General features: G+C 40.7%; 1 protein-coding gene across 16 annotated transcripts in view; it reads right to left on the bottom strand.

Annotated features, from left to right (window-relative positions):
- The window catches only part of DLGAP1 (DLG associated protein 1), a gene marked incomplete at its 5' end in the record, with an annotated part of 321,304 nt that overhangs the window by 147,543 nt on the left and 156,901 nt on the right, over positions 1-16,860 (bottom strand). For all 16 annotated transcript variants that reach the window (XM_082641702.1, XM_082641701.1, XM_082641693.1 and 13 more), the window contains one exon: positions 16,620-16,860. In XM_082641702.1, coding sequence (XP_082497828.1) covers positions 16,620-16,860 — 241 coding nt within the window. The remainder of the gene's footprint in view (positions 1-16,619) is intronic.

Here is a 16,860-nt window from a genome sequence, read left to right as displayed (position 1 = left end):
TGAGTTCTCTCTGGAAAAAGAATAATGAAAAGAGGAGGTGCAGACAAAGGAAAAGGTTTGGGAAAGGAAAAGGCAGATGCTGTGATGAATGCCACCAGTGAGCCCAGTGATGTTCATTTCCAGAGCCAGCAGAGTGCTGTGCCGAGGGTCACAGGAATCCCCAAAAGCACCGGCCTTTGTCTTGTGGCTTTGACACTTCTCATGGAGCAAGAGTTCTTAATCCTTTTTTGGTGTAGATTTGTCAACATTACTTTCTTTCTTAAAATGAGTAAGGATGATGAATATCTTCTGGGACTCTGCACAATTCCATCCAGCACTCCACTGTTTCTACTTTCTAAAGAGTTATCACCTTTCTAAAAACACAGGTGGCCTCCTCTGCTGTGTTAGATCGTGGTGGTGGCAGAAACCTTTTCTCTCCCCATAATTGCTTGGGGAGCTTTTCTGGCTGCAACACAGGTAAAAGCTGACAGCATGCCTCTGAGCGTTTAGCTCTGTCAGCAGAAGAATTACAAAGGCATGGATTTATGTTTCCAAAGACCCCTTAAGCTGGTTTTATGTAGCTTTATGCCTTTGTCCTAAACGCCCTTCTCTTCAAAAACCACCTGCAACTGCTGTTTGCCAATGAACTGCCTCTGACATCTGAAGGCAAAATAGAAAAACTGCAAAATCTACAGAAAGCTCACTTGCTACCCCTATGAGGTGAGGAAGACAAAGCAAAGGATCCTTAAAAATTTTAATTTAGGGTTTAATTTAATTTTAAAATTTAATTTAGTGTTCCAAATGGAGCCCTAACCCTGAAATGTTAGCTATTTCTGTTTTAAAAATAAAATTCATTTCCTGTATTATGAAAGTAAAATATGCCCACTGCAGAATATTTGGAAAATAAAGAATAAAGAAAAACCCAGGGCTTCCCTGGTGGCGCAGTGGTTAAGAATCTTCCTGCCCATGCAGGGAACACGGGTTCGAGCCCTGGTCTGGGAAGATCCCACACGCCGTGGAGCAACTAAGCCCGTGCGCCACAACTACTGAGCCTGCAAGCCCAAACCACTGAAGCCCGCGGACCTAGAACCCGTGTTCCGCAACAAGAGAAGCCACTGCAATGAGAAGCACGCGCACTGCAACGAATATAGCCCCCACTCGCCGCAACTAGAGAAAGCCCATGAGCATCAGTGAAGACCCAACGCAGCCAAAAATGAATGAATAAATAAATAAATAAATAAATAAATAAATATATATATATATATATATATATATATATATATATAAAAAGAAAAACCCACACCATCTTTGGCTCCAATAGCAAAGGTAATCACTGTTTAACATTCTAGTGCATTTATTTCCTCCCAGTTGTTGTTTTTTTTCCTGGTTGCAATTGCTTAACATAGTTCTGCACTATGTATGCAGGTTTGTGTGTCCACAACACATATACACTATTTTTGACAGTGCTTCAATGTACTGTAGATTTCTAGCTTGATATAATATCAGAAGTTCTTCCCCTAAATATTATCATAAGCTCTTTCTAAATATACTTTTTATGGTTGGCATAGTAGTTCATTGAAGTGAATGTTCCATAATTTACCTAACGTTTCCCTACCGGTAGACAAATGTTCACCACCAACAAAGGTGGTTCAGATCTTTCACCATCATAAATAATGTGTGGTGAACATCTTTATACAATTTTCTCTGTGTCAGATTGTTTCTGCAGAACAGTTTCATTGAAGGGAAGTAGAGGTCAAAATAATGAACATTCAAAAAGTTTTTAGAGATTTCAACACACTGCTTGGGTTGTATCTTATGGCTTGGCTGGGTGCAAAGAGTGGGAGTTTTGCTGTTTTTTTGGGGTTTTTTTGTTTGTTTTTTGCGGTACACGGGCCTCTCACCGTTGTGGCCTCTCGTGCTGTGGAGCACAGGCTCTGGACGCGCAGGCCCAGCGGCCATGGCCCACAGGCCCAGCCGCTCCGCAGCACGTGGGATCCTCCCAGACCAGGGCACGAACCCGTGTCCCCTGCATCGGCAGGCGGACTCCCAACCACTGCGCCACCAGGGAAGCCCTGTTTTTTGGTTTTTAATGGAGATTCAAAATAAGGAAGAAATTCCATGTTCTTAGCACCTTTAGGGCTTATCAGTATTTTTTTCTGGCCTTTCATGGTACTTTAGTACTTTGGGGGCTGAATTATATGATGCATTTTAAGAGGAAGCTAGAAAAAAAAGAATCAATGTTGATACAAATATTTTATAGATTTTCTCATAGTTTAAAATTTATTCCAGAGATGGGATTAGCATTCCATGAAGTCCCCCTTATTCAGCTATTCATAGGTTAAACAGAGATTTGAGGCCAGGTCAGGACTGAGGCTAATAATATTAGTATAATTTTTAAATTTACAGATAAGAGAGGGAAAGGTAGGGGTGTAACCTCCATGGGGCTTTGGCTAGGACAAGGTGGGGAAAGAACATAAAGCAGAAACTAACAGCCTAAGAATAAACGGAAGCCTTTATTTGCAGAAGTTAACATTTACCAGTCTCCTTGAGTCTCACTATTTTACCCATTTTGGGAAGTCCTTTCCCCAAATAAAAAATGATTGAAACTTTGTTTCTCAAGATGGTGTGTGAGAGACATGTGACCATCCCACTCTTTCTAAAATGAAGTGGTTTATTTTCAGGTGCATGAGAAAAAAGTTAAGAACTTTCTGCTTCTGTATAGATGTCAGAGTCATCGTAGAAACTTAGAGAATTCAGTGAAGTAGAAAATTTCCTGAGGAAATCTTACATTTGCACCTATCAATCAACTATCAACAAATATTCATGGGGCAAATCTTGTATGTGAGAACTGTAGTTTTGTGTTTTGAAGGCTAATTGTTGAACAGCTGCAAAGCGATAAATTAAGTGGTATTTAAACTTTTTAATCTATAGTTTGGGTCACAAGGTACTAACAAGACCATATACCATATAAGACTAGTAGAGACCTCAAGACTGCCGAAGGCCCAAGTTAAAAGCTTGCATTCTTTTGATTTAAGCAATTAAGAAAGTACTAAGGACTTGTGGAACGTGGTTTTCTTTTTTTCTGATAGACAGCTATTTATATTTTAAGTAACTAATTTTGATTTTATTATTTAAAATTTTCTTATTTTGAACTTTTTATTACCTTAGTTACAAAAGAAGAAGAATTTTAATTGAAGTATAATTGACTTACAAGGTTATATTAGTTTCAGGTGTACAACATAGTGATTTGGTATTTTTATATATTAAAAAATGACCCATCACAAGTCTAGTTACCAATTGTCACCATGTAAAGTTACTACAATATTGACTATATTTCCTATGTTGTACATTACATCCTGTGACTTATTTATTTTATAACTGGAAGTTTGTGCCTCAATCTCCCTCACTTATTTCACTCATCCCCTCACTTCACTTCCCTTTGGCAGCCATCTCTTTGTTCTCTGTATCTGGAAGCCTTTTTCTGTTTGTTAATTTGCTTTCTAGATTCCACATATAAGTGAAATCATACAGTATTTGTCTTTCTCTGTCTGACATTTCACTAAGCATAATACCCTCTAGATCCATCCTTGTTGTTGCAAATTGCAAGATTTCATTCTTTTTTATGGCTGAGTAATATTCCATTACATGTGTGTACAGCACATCTCCTTTATCCATTTATCTGTTGACGGACACTTAGTGTGCTTCCATATTTTGGCTATTGTAAATAGTGCCGCAGTGAACATAGGTGTGCATATATCTTTTTGTTTTTGTTTTTTTAAAATTTATTTTTATTTTTCTTTATTTTCAGCTGCGTTGGGTCTTCGTTGCTGCACAGGGCTTTCTCTAGTTGCGATGAGCAGGGGCTACTCTTCATTGAGGTGCGCAGGCTTCTCATTGCGGTGGCTTCTCTTGTTGCAGAGCATGGGCTCTAGGTGTGCGGGCTTCAGTGGTTGTGGCACATGGGCTCAGTAGTTGTGGCTCACAGGATCCAGAGCACAGGCTCAGTAGTTGTGGTGCATGGGTTTAGTTGCTCCGCAGCATGTGGGATCTTCCTGGACCAGGGCTTGAACCTGTTGTCCCCTGCATTGGCAGGCAGATTCTTAACCACTGCACCACCAGGGAAGTCCCAGCATACATCTTTTTGAATTAGTGTTTTTATTTTCTTTGGAAAAATACCCAGAAATGGAATTGCTAGATCATATGGTAGTTATATTTTTAATTTTTTGATGATACTCCTTACTGTTTTCCATAGTGGCTGTATCAGGTACCTAATTTTTAAATGAAAAGAAAGTTTCTTTTTCTGTTAACTTTATTTTATTTTGGGGGCTGTGCTACATGCCTTGTGGGATCTTAGTTCCCCAAACAGGGATTGAACCTGGGCCCTTGGCAGTGAGAGCATGGAGACCTAACCACTGGACTGCCAGGGAATTCTGAAAAGAAAGCTTCTTTAAACAGTCTTTTTATTTAATGGGATACAGTAAATGTGCTGTCAATAAAACTGGAAAAGATATTGATGTAGCTGCCATCTGAATTGAGCAAACACATGGCAATTCCAAAGGCTAAATAAACAGAGAATGTCTGGTGTTTGCACTACTTTTTAAGACACGTTGTGCTTTATTAAAATGCCACTGTGACATGATATGCCACTAAAATCATCCTAGATGGTTTGAAGGACAATGGATACTGCTGTTCTCGAGCATTCTTTGTCTTCACCTTTTTCTCAATCAAGATTGTTGAGTGTTTGCTTTGAGTGGTTGAGTATTTTTTTTTTTTTTTTTTTTTTTTTTTTGCGGTACGCGGGCCTCTCACTGTTGTGGCCTCTCCCGTTGCGGAGCACAGGCTCCGGACGCGCAGGCCCAGCGGCCATGGCTCACGGGCCCAGCCGCTCCGCAGCATATGGGATCCTCCCAGACCGGGGCACGAACCCGTATCCCCTGCATAGGCAGGCGGACTCTCAACCACTGCGCCACCAGGGAGGCCCATAGTTGAGTATTTTTAAAGAGTGTACAGTTTATCCCATAGGTTGCAGAATGGTGAGAAAAAGTATTTGGACAGGACTGGGAAGGAGGATACTGGACTCTGACAGTGATAAGGCACTGAGCACAGGGTGCAGAGTGAAATGTAATTTTGGGTGGTCGCCCCTGTGTGAAAGTTGGGTCACGTTAGGTGGGGCATCTCTGTGTGTGGAAAGAATTGTTTCGACGTTTGACAGGCAGAAGAAGTCGTTTAATAGAGATTTAAAAAGGATAGTGCCAGCCCACACATGTCCTCTTCGAAGGAAACCCTGCTCAAACCACGCATTGAAGAAGTCATGGATCCTGGGTCACTGGAGTCCCAGAAGGATGGGAGAAGGAGGGTGGGGATGAAAAAGTGGTCATCGGAATAATGGCTGAAAATTTCCCAAACTTGGCAATTTGGCAAAAAAATATGGGTAAATACAATAGACTTTCTCTCGCCTCCGATATTTTGTACATTATATTTGACGTTTGAAGCAAAAAGTATAACGTTGTGTGATGTGGCCCTCAATGTATGTGGAGAAAATATTTAAGATAATTATATTATAAATGAGAGAAGTCAAAGGGACTTGTAGGGAGGTTAGGTTTCTATACTTGATTCAAAGTGGTAAAATGTGGACAAGAGTCGATCTTTGTCGTGATGGTATGGTTCTGTATCTCGAGTGCAGTGGTAGTTGCAAGAATCTGTGCTTGTGATAACTACCCATATACATTGTGCCAAAGTCAATATCCTGCTTTTGATATTGTATTGTTATCTACGATGTAACCATTGGGGGAGACTGAGTGAGGGGTATAAGTGACTTCTGTAGTATCTTTGTAATTTCCTGTAAATACATAATTATTTCTAAACAAAAAGTTAAAAATAAAAGATGATGGAAAGAAGTTCCTTGAAAATGATAAAAGCCAACATTTCATATCTCGTCATAATTCCCTGGCCGTCATCAACATTTTGCAAGAGAATAAGGTATTTTAGAGGCAAAGCAGTGGATGACATGGACTCACTGATTTTCTTAAATTATATAATTTAATTGTGGGGGAAAGTATGTAATGGGATAAGGATATCAGATGAAAAAGAAATTCAAGATTGGATTTTAAGAGGCAAAGGACGGTAATCCTACTCAGAAATTCAGAGTGAGCTTCTGATTTCATCAGATCTGATATTCCTTGTCAGGGATATACCTGTAAAGTATAAAACTGGTTCAGCAAAGTCAATTTTAATAATATTATATATCCCCTTGAAACTATAAAACTGAAAAAATATTGTAGGGGTAAACACTAATTAAATTTTGACAGTTTGCTGTATTTTTTAGAGATAATTTAGACTAGTTATTTTCTTCTGCAAGTTAAATTAGAAGTTATGAGTATTCTCAGTAATACTGATAATTAACAGAAAAGCATAAAAAAGAGCCGCAACATGGATACAACTAGAGATTTTCATACTACGTGAAATAAGTCAGAAAGAGAAAGACAAATACCATATGATATCACTTATATATGGAATCTAAAATATGGCACAAATGAACTTATCTATGAAACAGAAACAGACTCACAGACATAGAGAACAGACTTGCGGTTGCCAAGGCGGGGAGGAGGGGGAGGGGTGGAGTGGGAGTTTGGGGGTTGGTAGAAGCAAACTATTACATAAAGAATGAATAAACTACAAGGTCCTACTGCATAGCACAGGGAACTGTATTCAATATCCTGTGATAAACCATCATGGAAAAGAATATGAAAAAGAACGTGTACATGTGTATAACTGAGTCTCTTTGCTGTACTGCAGAAATTAACACAGCATTGTAAATCAACTATACTTCAGTTAAAAAAATGGCAATAAAAAGAAAAGGGTAGAAAAGAAAAAACTATCTTGTATGCTGGTGGAATTTACATGTCAGTAGGACACCAGCAGATGGCAAAGAAAACTTTCAGTGTTAATAGTGACATGATCATTGCTTTCTCATTACGATAAATATAAGACTATTTCTTATATAGTTGCTAATATAGTAAAATCATGGTACTATTCATCTTGGTCTTCTCTCTTTTTTAAATAAGGACACTTGGCAGCAGTAAAGGGTTACCCTGAATGCTTGACAGAAAGTCAATGGCAATAGGAACAGAGAGAAATACAAAACCTCGGCTCTTGGATTTACTAGCTGGAGCTGTGTAGGGTTGTCCAAGGGCTAGCGTTAATCACACATATGGTTTTCAGTTGCTATTATTTTACTATATTTGTTAAAGTTCAATACGCATTGGATCAGACAATGTTGGACTTTGTGAAGGCTTTTAAAAATGTCCACATATGCCATTACAAAACAGTGTCTACGGAGGTATCAGAAAGATAAAAAAGCGAATTTTTAGGTTCTGTGTTGTCATGTCATTAATTTTTTTGAGAAATTTCCCATATTCACATGAAAGAAGTCTGATTTTCTAATTTGTGTTTTCTGATTGACCTTGGTAACTGGGTTGTGAATGCTCAACCCAGCCAATAGGCCAGCCAGATCAGGATTAAATTATCATAGTATTTTTTTACTTAGTGCAAGGTAGAGACCTCTGATGACTTCATCAGCCACAACACAGACTTTACCACCTGCTTACTTTACACGTGAGTTGGTAAAAATTCTTTTTTCCCTTCAGTGCTGTCTGACAGCACTATAACTAGATCAAGGGTTGGATATTTGATCTTTTAAATCCACCTTCATGTCAAAATGACCGAGCGTAATATGAAATTTTAAACCCAAAGAGTATTTTCTTCTTTGAGGCTTTTTCTTTATTCATTGTCATTTCTCTTTCTTTTTTACATCTTTAATTTCACTTTAAACAGATATTCCAGGGTTAGACAAACCAGCATGAAAAACCATGTCACTAATATGTGATCAAAACAGTTTCTTTTAAAGAGGGATTTTCACAAATTTTAATGGAAAACACAGGTTTCAAACATGGCAGGAACTAAATGAATATTTGTGGGAAGAAAAATGAAAGAAAAGAGTTCCTGGGCCTCTCATTCTGTAGACAGATTTGTAATAAATTAGTTCAGGGTATATACTATACTTTACTAAGCATTTATTGATGAGTAAAGAGAATTTAAGGGCCTGCTCTGTCACTTACTAGCTTGGTGCAGCTGTTTAAACTCGCCAAGCCTTAATATTTTTTCCTGCATGATGAAAACGATGATATCATATCCCATACATGTCATAGAGTATTTGTGAGGATTACACAAGATAATCTATGCAACTGGTTCATAATGCTTGTCAAGGTGTATGCGCTTCAAGATTAGCCATTATCATTATTATTAAACTAAGTGAGATTGAGAGATTAAAATTAAAGATAAGGTAGAGGCATTCTGATGTGTAATTTACATAGTGCTTCCTTATTAATGATCTCATTTGAACCTCACAACAACGCTAAAGGCCAGAAGACCCTGGGGCCCCATCACTGTTGGCCTTGTGACAACCTCTCCGATGGGCAAAGGCAGATTTGAGGGCTGTCTACGGTGCATGATACCTCCAGGCTTGGCACTTTGGTCCTGAGAGGCGATTTTTTTTTTTAACGTTTTTATTGGAGTATAATTGCTTTACAATGGTGTGTTAGTTTCTGCTTTATAACAAAGTGACTCAGTTATATGAGAGGCGATTTTTAAAAAAACTTATTTTATTGAACTATAGTTGATGTAACAATGTGTTAATTTCTGCCATACAGCAAAGTGATTCATATATCTATATATATATATATTCTTTTCCATTATGGTTTATTACAGGATATTGAATATAGTTCCCTGTGCTCTGCAGTAGGACCTTGTTGTTTATCCATTCCATATACAATAGTTTGCATCTGCTAATCCCAAACTCCCAATCCATCCTTCCCCCGACCCCCTCTGGTCCCGTTGGCAACCACAAGACTGTTCTCTATGTCTCTGAGTCTGTTTCTTATATAAGTTCATTTGTGTCATATTTTAGATTCCATGTATAAGTGATATCATATGGTATTTGTCTTTCTCGGTCTGACTTACGTCGCTTAGTATGATAATCTCTAACTCATTCCATGTTGCTGCAAATGGCATTACTTCATTCTTTATTATGGCTGAGTAGTATTCCATTGTATATATATATATATATATATATATATATATATATATATACACTACGTCTTTTTTGTCCATTCATCTGTCTATGGACATTTAGGTTGTTTCCATGTCTTGGCTATTGTGAATAGTGCTGCTATGAACATAGGGGTACATGCATCTTTTTTAATTATAGTTTTGTCTGGGTATATGCCCAGGGGTGGGATTGCAGGATCATATCGCAACTCTATTTTTAGTTTTTTGAGGAACCTCCATACTGTTCTCCATAGTGGCTACACCAATTTACATTCCCACCAACAGTGTCGGAGGGTTCCCTTTTCTCCACACCCCCGAGAGGTGATTTATATGCAGCAAAACCACTGGAGGAGATCAAAGCAGAAGACACTCTTCAGACCCTCTGTCTTCCTCAGTGTCGACAGGACTTTCGCATTTTATGACTTCATAATATTTCTACCTAGAGTGCAGAAGAATGTCACCTTGAGGGCCCCAAAGAAGAAACGTTATAACCAAAATTCTTCCAAAAGTCATCACTGTCAGTTTTCTCAGATATAAAAAACAAAGCAGTTGCCCCACAAGAGGCATAAGTTGTACTACAAATCTTGCCTTTTTTTTTTTTTTTTTTTTTTTTTGTCTAGGCCTTCTAAGATGGGAGGAAGTGGACATCTCCAGTTCTACTTGGATGTTTGGAGAAATTCAAGGAAGGGAGCCTCATAAGCAGAGGGACAAGGAACCAGTCCAGGCAAGGTCTGAAATTTATTACTTGTTCTTATCTTGAATAGAAAAGAAAGGCTCTTTGTTTAAAAAAATTGCTGTCTGCTGTCTGTCCTTTCGACTTCTGAACTTTTCCCTCATTGCTTTATAAAAACAACCTGTTAATTAACTTTGCGCCTGTTAGAAAGAAGTGAGCTTCCTCTGAACTCTAAGGATTCTCCATGAGTTTGTAGAGCTGAGGCTCAAACAAGCAAAGGGCTATGGCTCACCTGGGGTTTTATTCTGACTTTGCCTCCAGCTAGAAGCCCACCACTTTGGGCCTTAGTTTTCCTACCTTAAAATGGTTTCTGTGGATTAGATCAGGGGTGGCAGCCTCTTTTGGTAAAGGGCCAGAGCATAAACAGGTTTGGTTTTCTGTACCATATGGTCTCTGGAGCAACTACTCAGCCACAGACAATGTGTCAACAAATGGATGTGATTTTGTGCCCATAAAATTTTTCTTACAAAAGTAGGCAGCAGGTTAGATTTGGCTCATAGGCTATAGTTTCAAACCCCTGGACTGGATGATACAGAAGTTTCTATTGCTGATATTTTATCGTTAACTTGTTTTAACAGCAACGCTATTTCCCTGGGAAATTCACCTTGATTATCCAAACTTTTTAATTATTTATTTTTTATTTATTTATTTTTGGGGGCATTGGGTCTTAGCTGAGGCACGTGGGCTTCTCTCTAGTTGTGGTGCGAGGGCTCAGTAGTTGTGGCACGTGGGCTTTGTTGCCCCGCGGCATGTGGAATCTTAGTTCCCTGACCAGGGATCGAACCAACATCCCCTGCATTGGAAGGCGGATTCTTTACCACTGGACCACCAGAGAAGTCCCCAAACAGTTGTTGAGTATGGAGTTTGTGAGGTACTTAAGTATTTTTTTTTTGCTACTTACTGCAGCATTATTCACAATAGCCAAGATATGGAAACAACATAAGTGTGCATGGAGGGATGGATGGATGAAGATGTGGTATATAGATACACAATGGAACATTATTCAGCCACAAAAAGGAGGAAACCCTGCCATTTGTGAAAACATGGGTGGACCCTGAGGGCATTATGTTAAGTGAAATAAGTCAGAGAAAGAGAAATACTGCATAATCTCACTTATGTGGAATCTAAAAAAGCTGCACTCTTAGAAACAGAGAGTAGAGTGGTGGTTACTAGGGGCGGGAGGATGGGGGAAAGGGGAAGACAGTGGTCAAAAGAACAAACTTCCATTTAGAAGATGAATAAGTTCTGGAGATCGAATGCATAGAACCGTGATCATAGTCAACAATAGTGTATTACATTCAAAGTTGCTGAGAGACTAGGTCTTAAATGTTCTCACCACAGAAAAGAGGTGATAATTATGTGCTGTGATGGAGGTGTTAGCTAACACTGTGGTGCCAATCCTATGTATCAGATCAACTCATTCTACAACTTAAACTTACACAGTGTGGTATCTTTGTCCAGTTTTAGCATCAGGGTGATGCTATGGTGACCTCATAGAATGAGCTTGGGGGTGTTCCTTCCTCTGCAATTTTCTGGAATAGTTTCAGAAGGATAGGTGTTAACTCCTCTGTAAATGTTTGATAGAATTCACCTGTGAACCCCTCTGGTCCTGGACTTTTGTTTGTTGGGAGTTTTAAAATCACAGTTACTTAAACTTACACAATGTAATATGTCAATTATATTGGAGTAAAACAAGTATTTTTCTGCATCTTCTCTTACCTTTTTTTCCTCCATTATTGAATGCCTAGCATGTGTGTTATAAATGTAAATTACTACATTTTTATATTATAATTATATAATTTATAATATAATTAAATTATATTATAAATGTAAATTAATGTTATTCTGCTTAAGATCTTGTGTGTTTAGGGTTTGTTGCTGTTGCTGGGGGTGGGGGGGGAAGCAGGCTGTATGGGATTGGAGTGTAGGATGCTGGAAGGTAGGTTTGATGTGGTCTTCTAGATGGGATGGCTGTCTGGGTGTGATGACCCAAACCTGTGAGAACTCCTGGGACATTAGCCCCGACCTCAGGTGCTCAAAAAGGTAACTGCTTTTGTATTTGGGGCTGGGAAAGTGTGTGAGGTTAAGATTATGGAAGAGCGTGTCTCTATTTCAAGAAAAATGTGATCTCTCTTGTTAGAAAAATCAAACTGGAAAAACATGCTGTGATCACTGTGGCCCCAAGCCACACTCAAGAGGGCAAAGTGTGTTGACTCCCTGCTGGAGGGCCCTGGCTGCTCGCCAGGGTGACGCTCTGTCCTGGGCCCTCGCGGCCCTTCCTGGGGGCTCCATCAAGAACAGGAGACCAGTTCAACCCCATCCATTTCTAAGAGCTTCCCCTAATAAAAGAATATAGCACACAGGCCAAACTTGAGGAGCAACAGGGTGGCATATACTGACTCTTTATAAATATTATATTATTGCTACATAAAGCTTCCTTCAAAAACTTGTAATTTCAAAATGAAAACTTCTTAAAAGACCAGAGAAGCATATATCATGATAGTCTGCCTATTTCTGTCAAAGAGTATTATTTTAATTCAGATATTATATTGGCTTTTAAAATCATGAGAAGCAATATGTGCTTATTTTAAAAATCTCCCTCTGTCCGTACCCACGGACCCTCCTGCCTACTACTTGCTGGGTAACAACTACAAACGATGTATTTTGTCTCTTCTGACCACGTGTGTGTCTGTGTATCTGTATGAGTAGAGCCACTGATGATGATACGCTACTTTTGCTTATTCAGGCTCCTGATGTCACCATATTGAAGTCTGTTTAGCTGCAATGTGGTAATGCTTTTGATAGATCCTGGATGCTTAGCGTAGGAAGTAAAAAGAAACCTCATCCTTAAATGCATACAATTGCATTCGTATATTCCACAAGGAGGCCAGTCGAATCCAATACTCTGAAGTGGAGGTCTGGGTCTGTTTCTAGCACCAAGTTCTACTTTCACCTAAAATATTCAGACGACTGAGGTAAGGGTGCTTGTTTTCCCACAGTCATAAGGCTAACTGCCCTCTTAAAATTTTACTTTCCTACAATAGCTCTAATCCTCACCAAATAGTCCCAGGTGCAATGATTATATAAAAACTTGTTGAATCTATTAGATGGAGAGATTATCTGCGTGCTTGAAGCAAATGATAAGCTGAGATAACATGGGACTGTATCATAGTTTGATAAACCGAAAAGTCAATAAACCAAAAGAAGCATAACTATAAATCACTCCCTAACTCAGCTCCTAGTTGGCCCCCAAGGCTCCGTTAATCCTTGATCATTTTACTAGGGGCTCCTTAGGGCCATTTAGAGCCAAGCCTATCTTCCTGATTCTTCCACCTGGCAGCAGACACTGTTGTGGACCTTTGTCGGTGGTGTCATTTTGCTCATATGAAGAATGGACAAGGCTGGAGGAGAAAAGCGTAATAGTCTATTTTGTTGAAAATTTGAACAATTCAAAATGGGCTGACACAAAAGTCAAAGTCTCAGAATGTGGACTGTCGTGGGGAGAAAAGGTATAGCTATTAACTGCATTTGACAAAAATGAAGCGTTGTTTTTCAGGCAAAGGGAAGTTTAAGACAAATGGAATCTGTTGTAAATGTCCCAAGAATAATGAGCAAAGGAGAAATCTATGTCACGTCCCAACACGGATGTAAATCTGACCTGTGTACATGGGGAAGTGGTTAAAATTAGAGCAAAGTCAGTTCCTGATTAACACAGATGAGCGCACGCTTTCAAAAATTAGTAGGTCCTATGAGAAAGTAGATTTTCTATGGAAGGAAAGCAGTAGAAGAAAATATGGTGGTAATGACATCACGTGACAGAGAAAGGGAAAATTGTGTGTGTGTGTGTGAGACAGAGAGAAAGAAGGGGGTAAGGAGGAAGCCCAGGAATTATGAGAGCCGTAGAAAGAAGGGCACAGAATCTTATTATATCCTAAAGTGACTTTTTAAAAAGAACCAATTCATGGCATAGAGAAATTGTGAAAAGTGATATTAGAATTCTAAAGGCCTTACTTAGAAACTACTGTAATATTTAGTCCTTAAATTGTTTGCTTACTTTTCCCCGACTTTAAAAATTATATATCATAATGTTGACTTGGATGATGAAGGGTGAAGTCACTGGCTGCCCTGTACAAAAATATGATATCTTATGCTTCACCATTCCCTGTGACATCTTCCTGCCCCTAAACCCCTGCAGCTGCAGCCAAGCCTGGAGCCTTCCCATCTAGACGGCTGCAGGTGGACAGGGTCCACGACTTAGGACAAGGCATGTGGAGCCCAAGATGGAGCAGTTGCTGTCACCTCTGTGGTGTTTTCATTTCTTTCTTTTATTATTTGGCTGTTCTCCCACATAGGGCCTCTGGCTAAAGCCCCTCCAATTTAATTTACATTCTTTTTTATTTTATTTTTTTGGCTGTGTTGGGTCTTCATTGCTGCATGTGGGCTTTCTCTAGTTGCGGCGAGCGGGGGCTACTCTTCGTTGCGGTGCATGGGCTTCTCACTGCGGTGGCTTCTCTTGTTGCGGAGCATGGGCTCTAGGTGCGCGAGCTTCAGTAGTTGTGGCACGCAGGCTCAGTAGTTGTGGCTCGAGGGCTCTAGAGCGCAGGCTCAGTAGTTGTGGCACACGGGCTTAGTTGCTCTGCAGCCTGTGGGATCTTCCCTGACCAGGGATGGAACCCCTGTCCCCTGCACTGGCAGGCAGATTCTTAACCACTGCGCCACCAGGGAAGTCCCTTAATTTACATTCTAAATGGAACAGCACAGGACACCCTCCCAGGCCTTGCTCACTTCCTTCTCTGATAGGCTTGTCAGATTTAGCAAACACTACAGACACTACAGATAATTCTGTCGTATAAGTAGGTCCCATGCAATATTTGGGATATACTTACACTACAGAAGTATTCACTATTGATCTGAAATTCCGATGTAACTGGCAACCTGGATTTAATCTGGATTTTTATTGTTTGAACTCTGCAAACCCCCAGAGCAGCTGGGAAGGGTCTTAGGAAGGTCAGAATAGCGTATTTGGGGTGAAGAGCGCAGTACAAAGAGTAAGTAAATTGTCTCTTAAAGGATGAAACACAAACGCCTCTTAGTTGATCTGAAAACAGCCATTCTGGAGTCCTTGTCACTTTACCCCCAACACTGCTCCCTGCAGGGGTGGTGGAGGTGGAGGTGAGCCAGTAGCCCTTTTCCTTCCCTCGGCCCTTCTGGGCAAGGATCTGCATTTTGCACGTTTAAGGAGTAACTGCAGCACAGAAGAGTAGCTGGCGGTTGATGAGGCCGCTATACAGAGAACGGACCAGACACGGAAGAGGACTGGGGGGAGTTGGAAGTAGGGTCAGGGAAACAAGGAAACACCGAAGACACAGTGAGGAGCTAGAGGCACAGGCAGACCTTCAAGCCACACTTAGTGCACAAATGTAAACACACATAAATATGCCCGTGAATGAATTAAAAAATGTGTTCATTTTCTGAATCAACCTTATTTAACTTATTAACCTCGTCTGGGCTGTTCTTGCGAAATTTCCTAGTGAGCAAGAATGCACACCCCTCATCTCTGGTGGGAGACAGCCAGCCAGGGCCAGAGCTGTTGGGCTCTGGAGGGGCTGCTGAGCCAGGGTAACGTCTAGAAGCATCTTTCCCCTAATCCTGAGACCCCAATTTGCATTGGTCCAGAAGGAATGCCTATTGTTTCACCTCTAATGGTTATTTGCAAATTCTATCTCAACCCCATCTTTCTAGTTAGTAGGATTTTAATTCAGGTTTGAGAACCTATTAATTATCAAGCCTGCAAAAGTTCTAGGCTGAATGATAATTACATTTGAGGCACCTAGAACAAAAACTGAATAATACAATAGTCTAGCACAGACTCTTCCTTCTAATTAATTCATCATTATTTATCTTGACTCTTGGTTTGATGATCTTTTTGTAGAATTAGTCTTTATTGGAGTAATGCTGAATTCCATCAAAGTTAAGACTAGTTAACTATGGAGGGGAATTTCTTCTTGGACCCAAATATTATTAAAAGAAAAGCACCCCAGAACCCAAAAAAACACACGTACACTGTCACACAATCCATGGCTATGTTCCTATGTAGGTCCAGTGTCACGGAAACCAGTTAAGCTCTTCTGTGCCTCTCTGACTAAGATCAGATCAAAAGACAGTGTAGCAGCATAAACCTGAATTCAGTTTAGAGGGAAAAGGAGGTTCTATATGCGTATAGTTAGGAGGTTTTAAAATGATGAAATAAATCTGCCTTCTGTTATAAGAAAAGAAAACTCATAAAGTGTGCAATCAATATTACTGCATCATCCGTTTCTTATTTTCTCACAGTGGTACTTCAGGTCTTTTGGGAGAGTCATTTTGTGGATATCTTGGAATTTAAAAAGCTTTCCAACTCTGTGACGCTCAACAGTCAGGGTGTCTGATTCCTGGAGGGGTCACACCCCTAAAAGTCAGGGCCTGATGATGGAGAGTAGGAGTTGGGTGGGATGAGTGTGCTGGTCCTAGGATGTTGTGTGGGCGTTTTGGGGAGATCTTCCCCCTGTGCCATCCCTCTTGGTCCCACAGTTGCAGTCTCCTCTGTTGATACCAGAGATGGAGATGGAGGAAGAAGGGGGTGCGTGGATGTGGCCGGAGGAGGCTGGGGATAGAGGCGGGCAGGGAAGCAGAGGTGCTGCCTCGAGGGCTGTGGGTGGGGTTTGGTGAAGGGTGACCGTGTGATAACAGCGAGGGGACCACGTGCAGTGTCTGGGGGCAGTCGTGCCGCCCCCCGGGAGCGGGGCCAGCTCTGCCCACTCACCCGTGCTGCTCTGGATGGTCCTCACGGTGGTGGTGGTACGTGGCGGGGAGGAAGACCTCAGCGACACGCACTCGTCGTCCTGCGAGCAGCCCTTCTCGATGGCGCGCACGTAGCTGTGGCTCCGCATGCGGAAGCAGCCGGGCATCGGCAGGTCCAGGGCCTCCACTGCCTGTGACTCCAGCTCGCTGAACACCGACTCGCACACCGACTCGAACTGCCCGTTCACCTCCATCTCGCTCAC

This window comes from Mesoplodon mirus (assembly GCF_964341445.2).
Source record: "Mesoplodon mirus genome assembly, chromosome: 13".
NCBI classification, from domain to species: Eukaryota; Metazoa; Chordata; class Mammalia; order Artiodactyla; family Ziphiidae; genus Mesoplodon; species Mesoplodon mirus.
The sequence above is the reverse complement of the archived record's forward strand: the minus strand, read 5'-3'. Positions and strand labels throughout refer to the sequence as shown.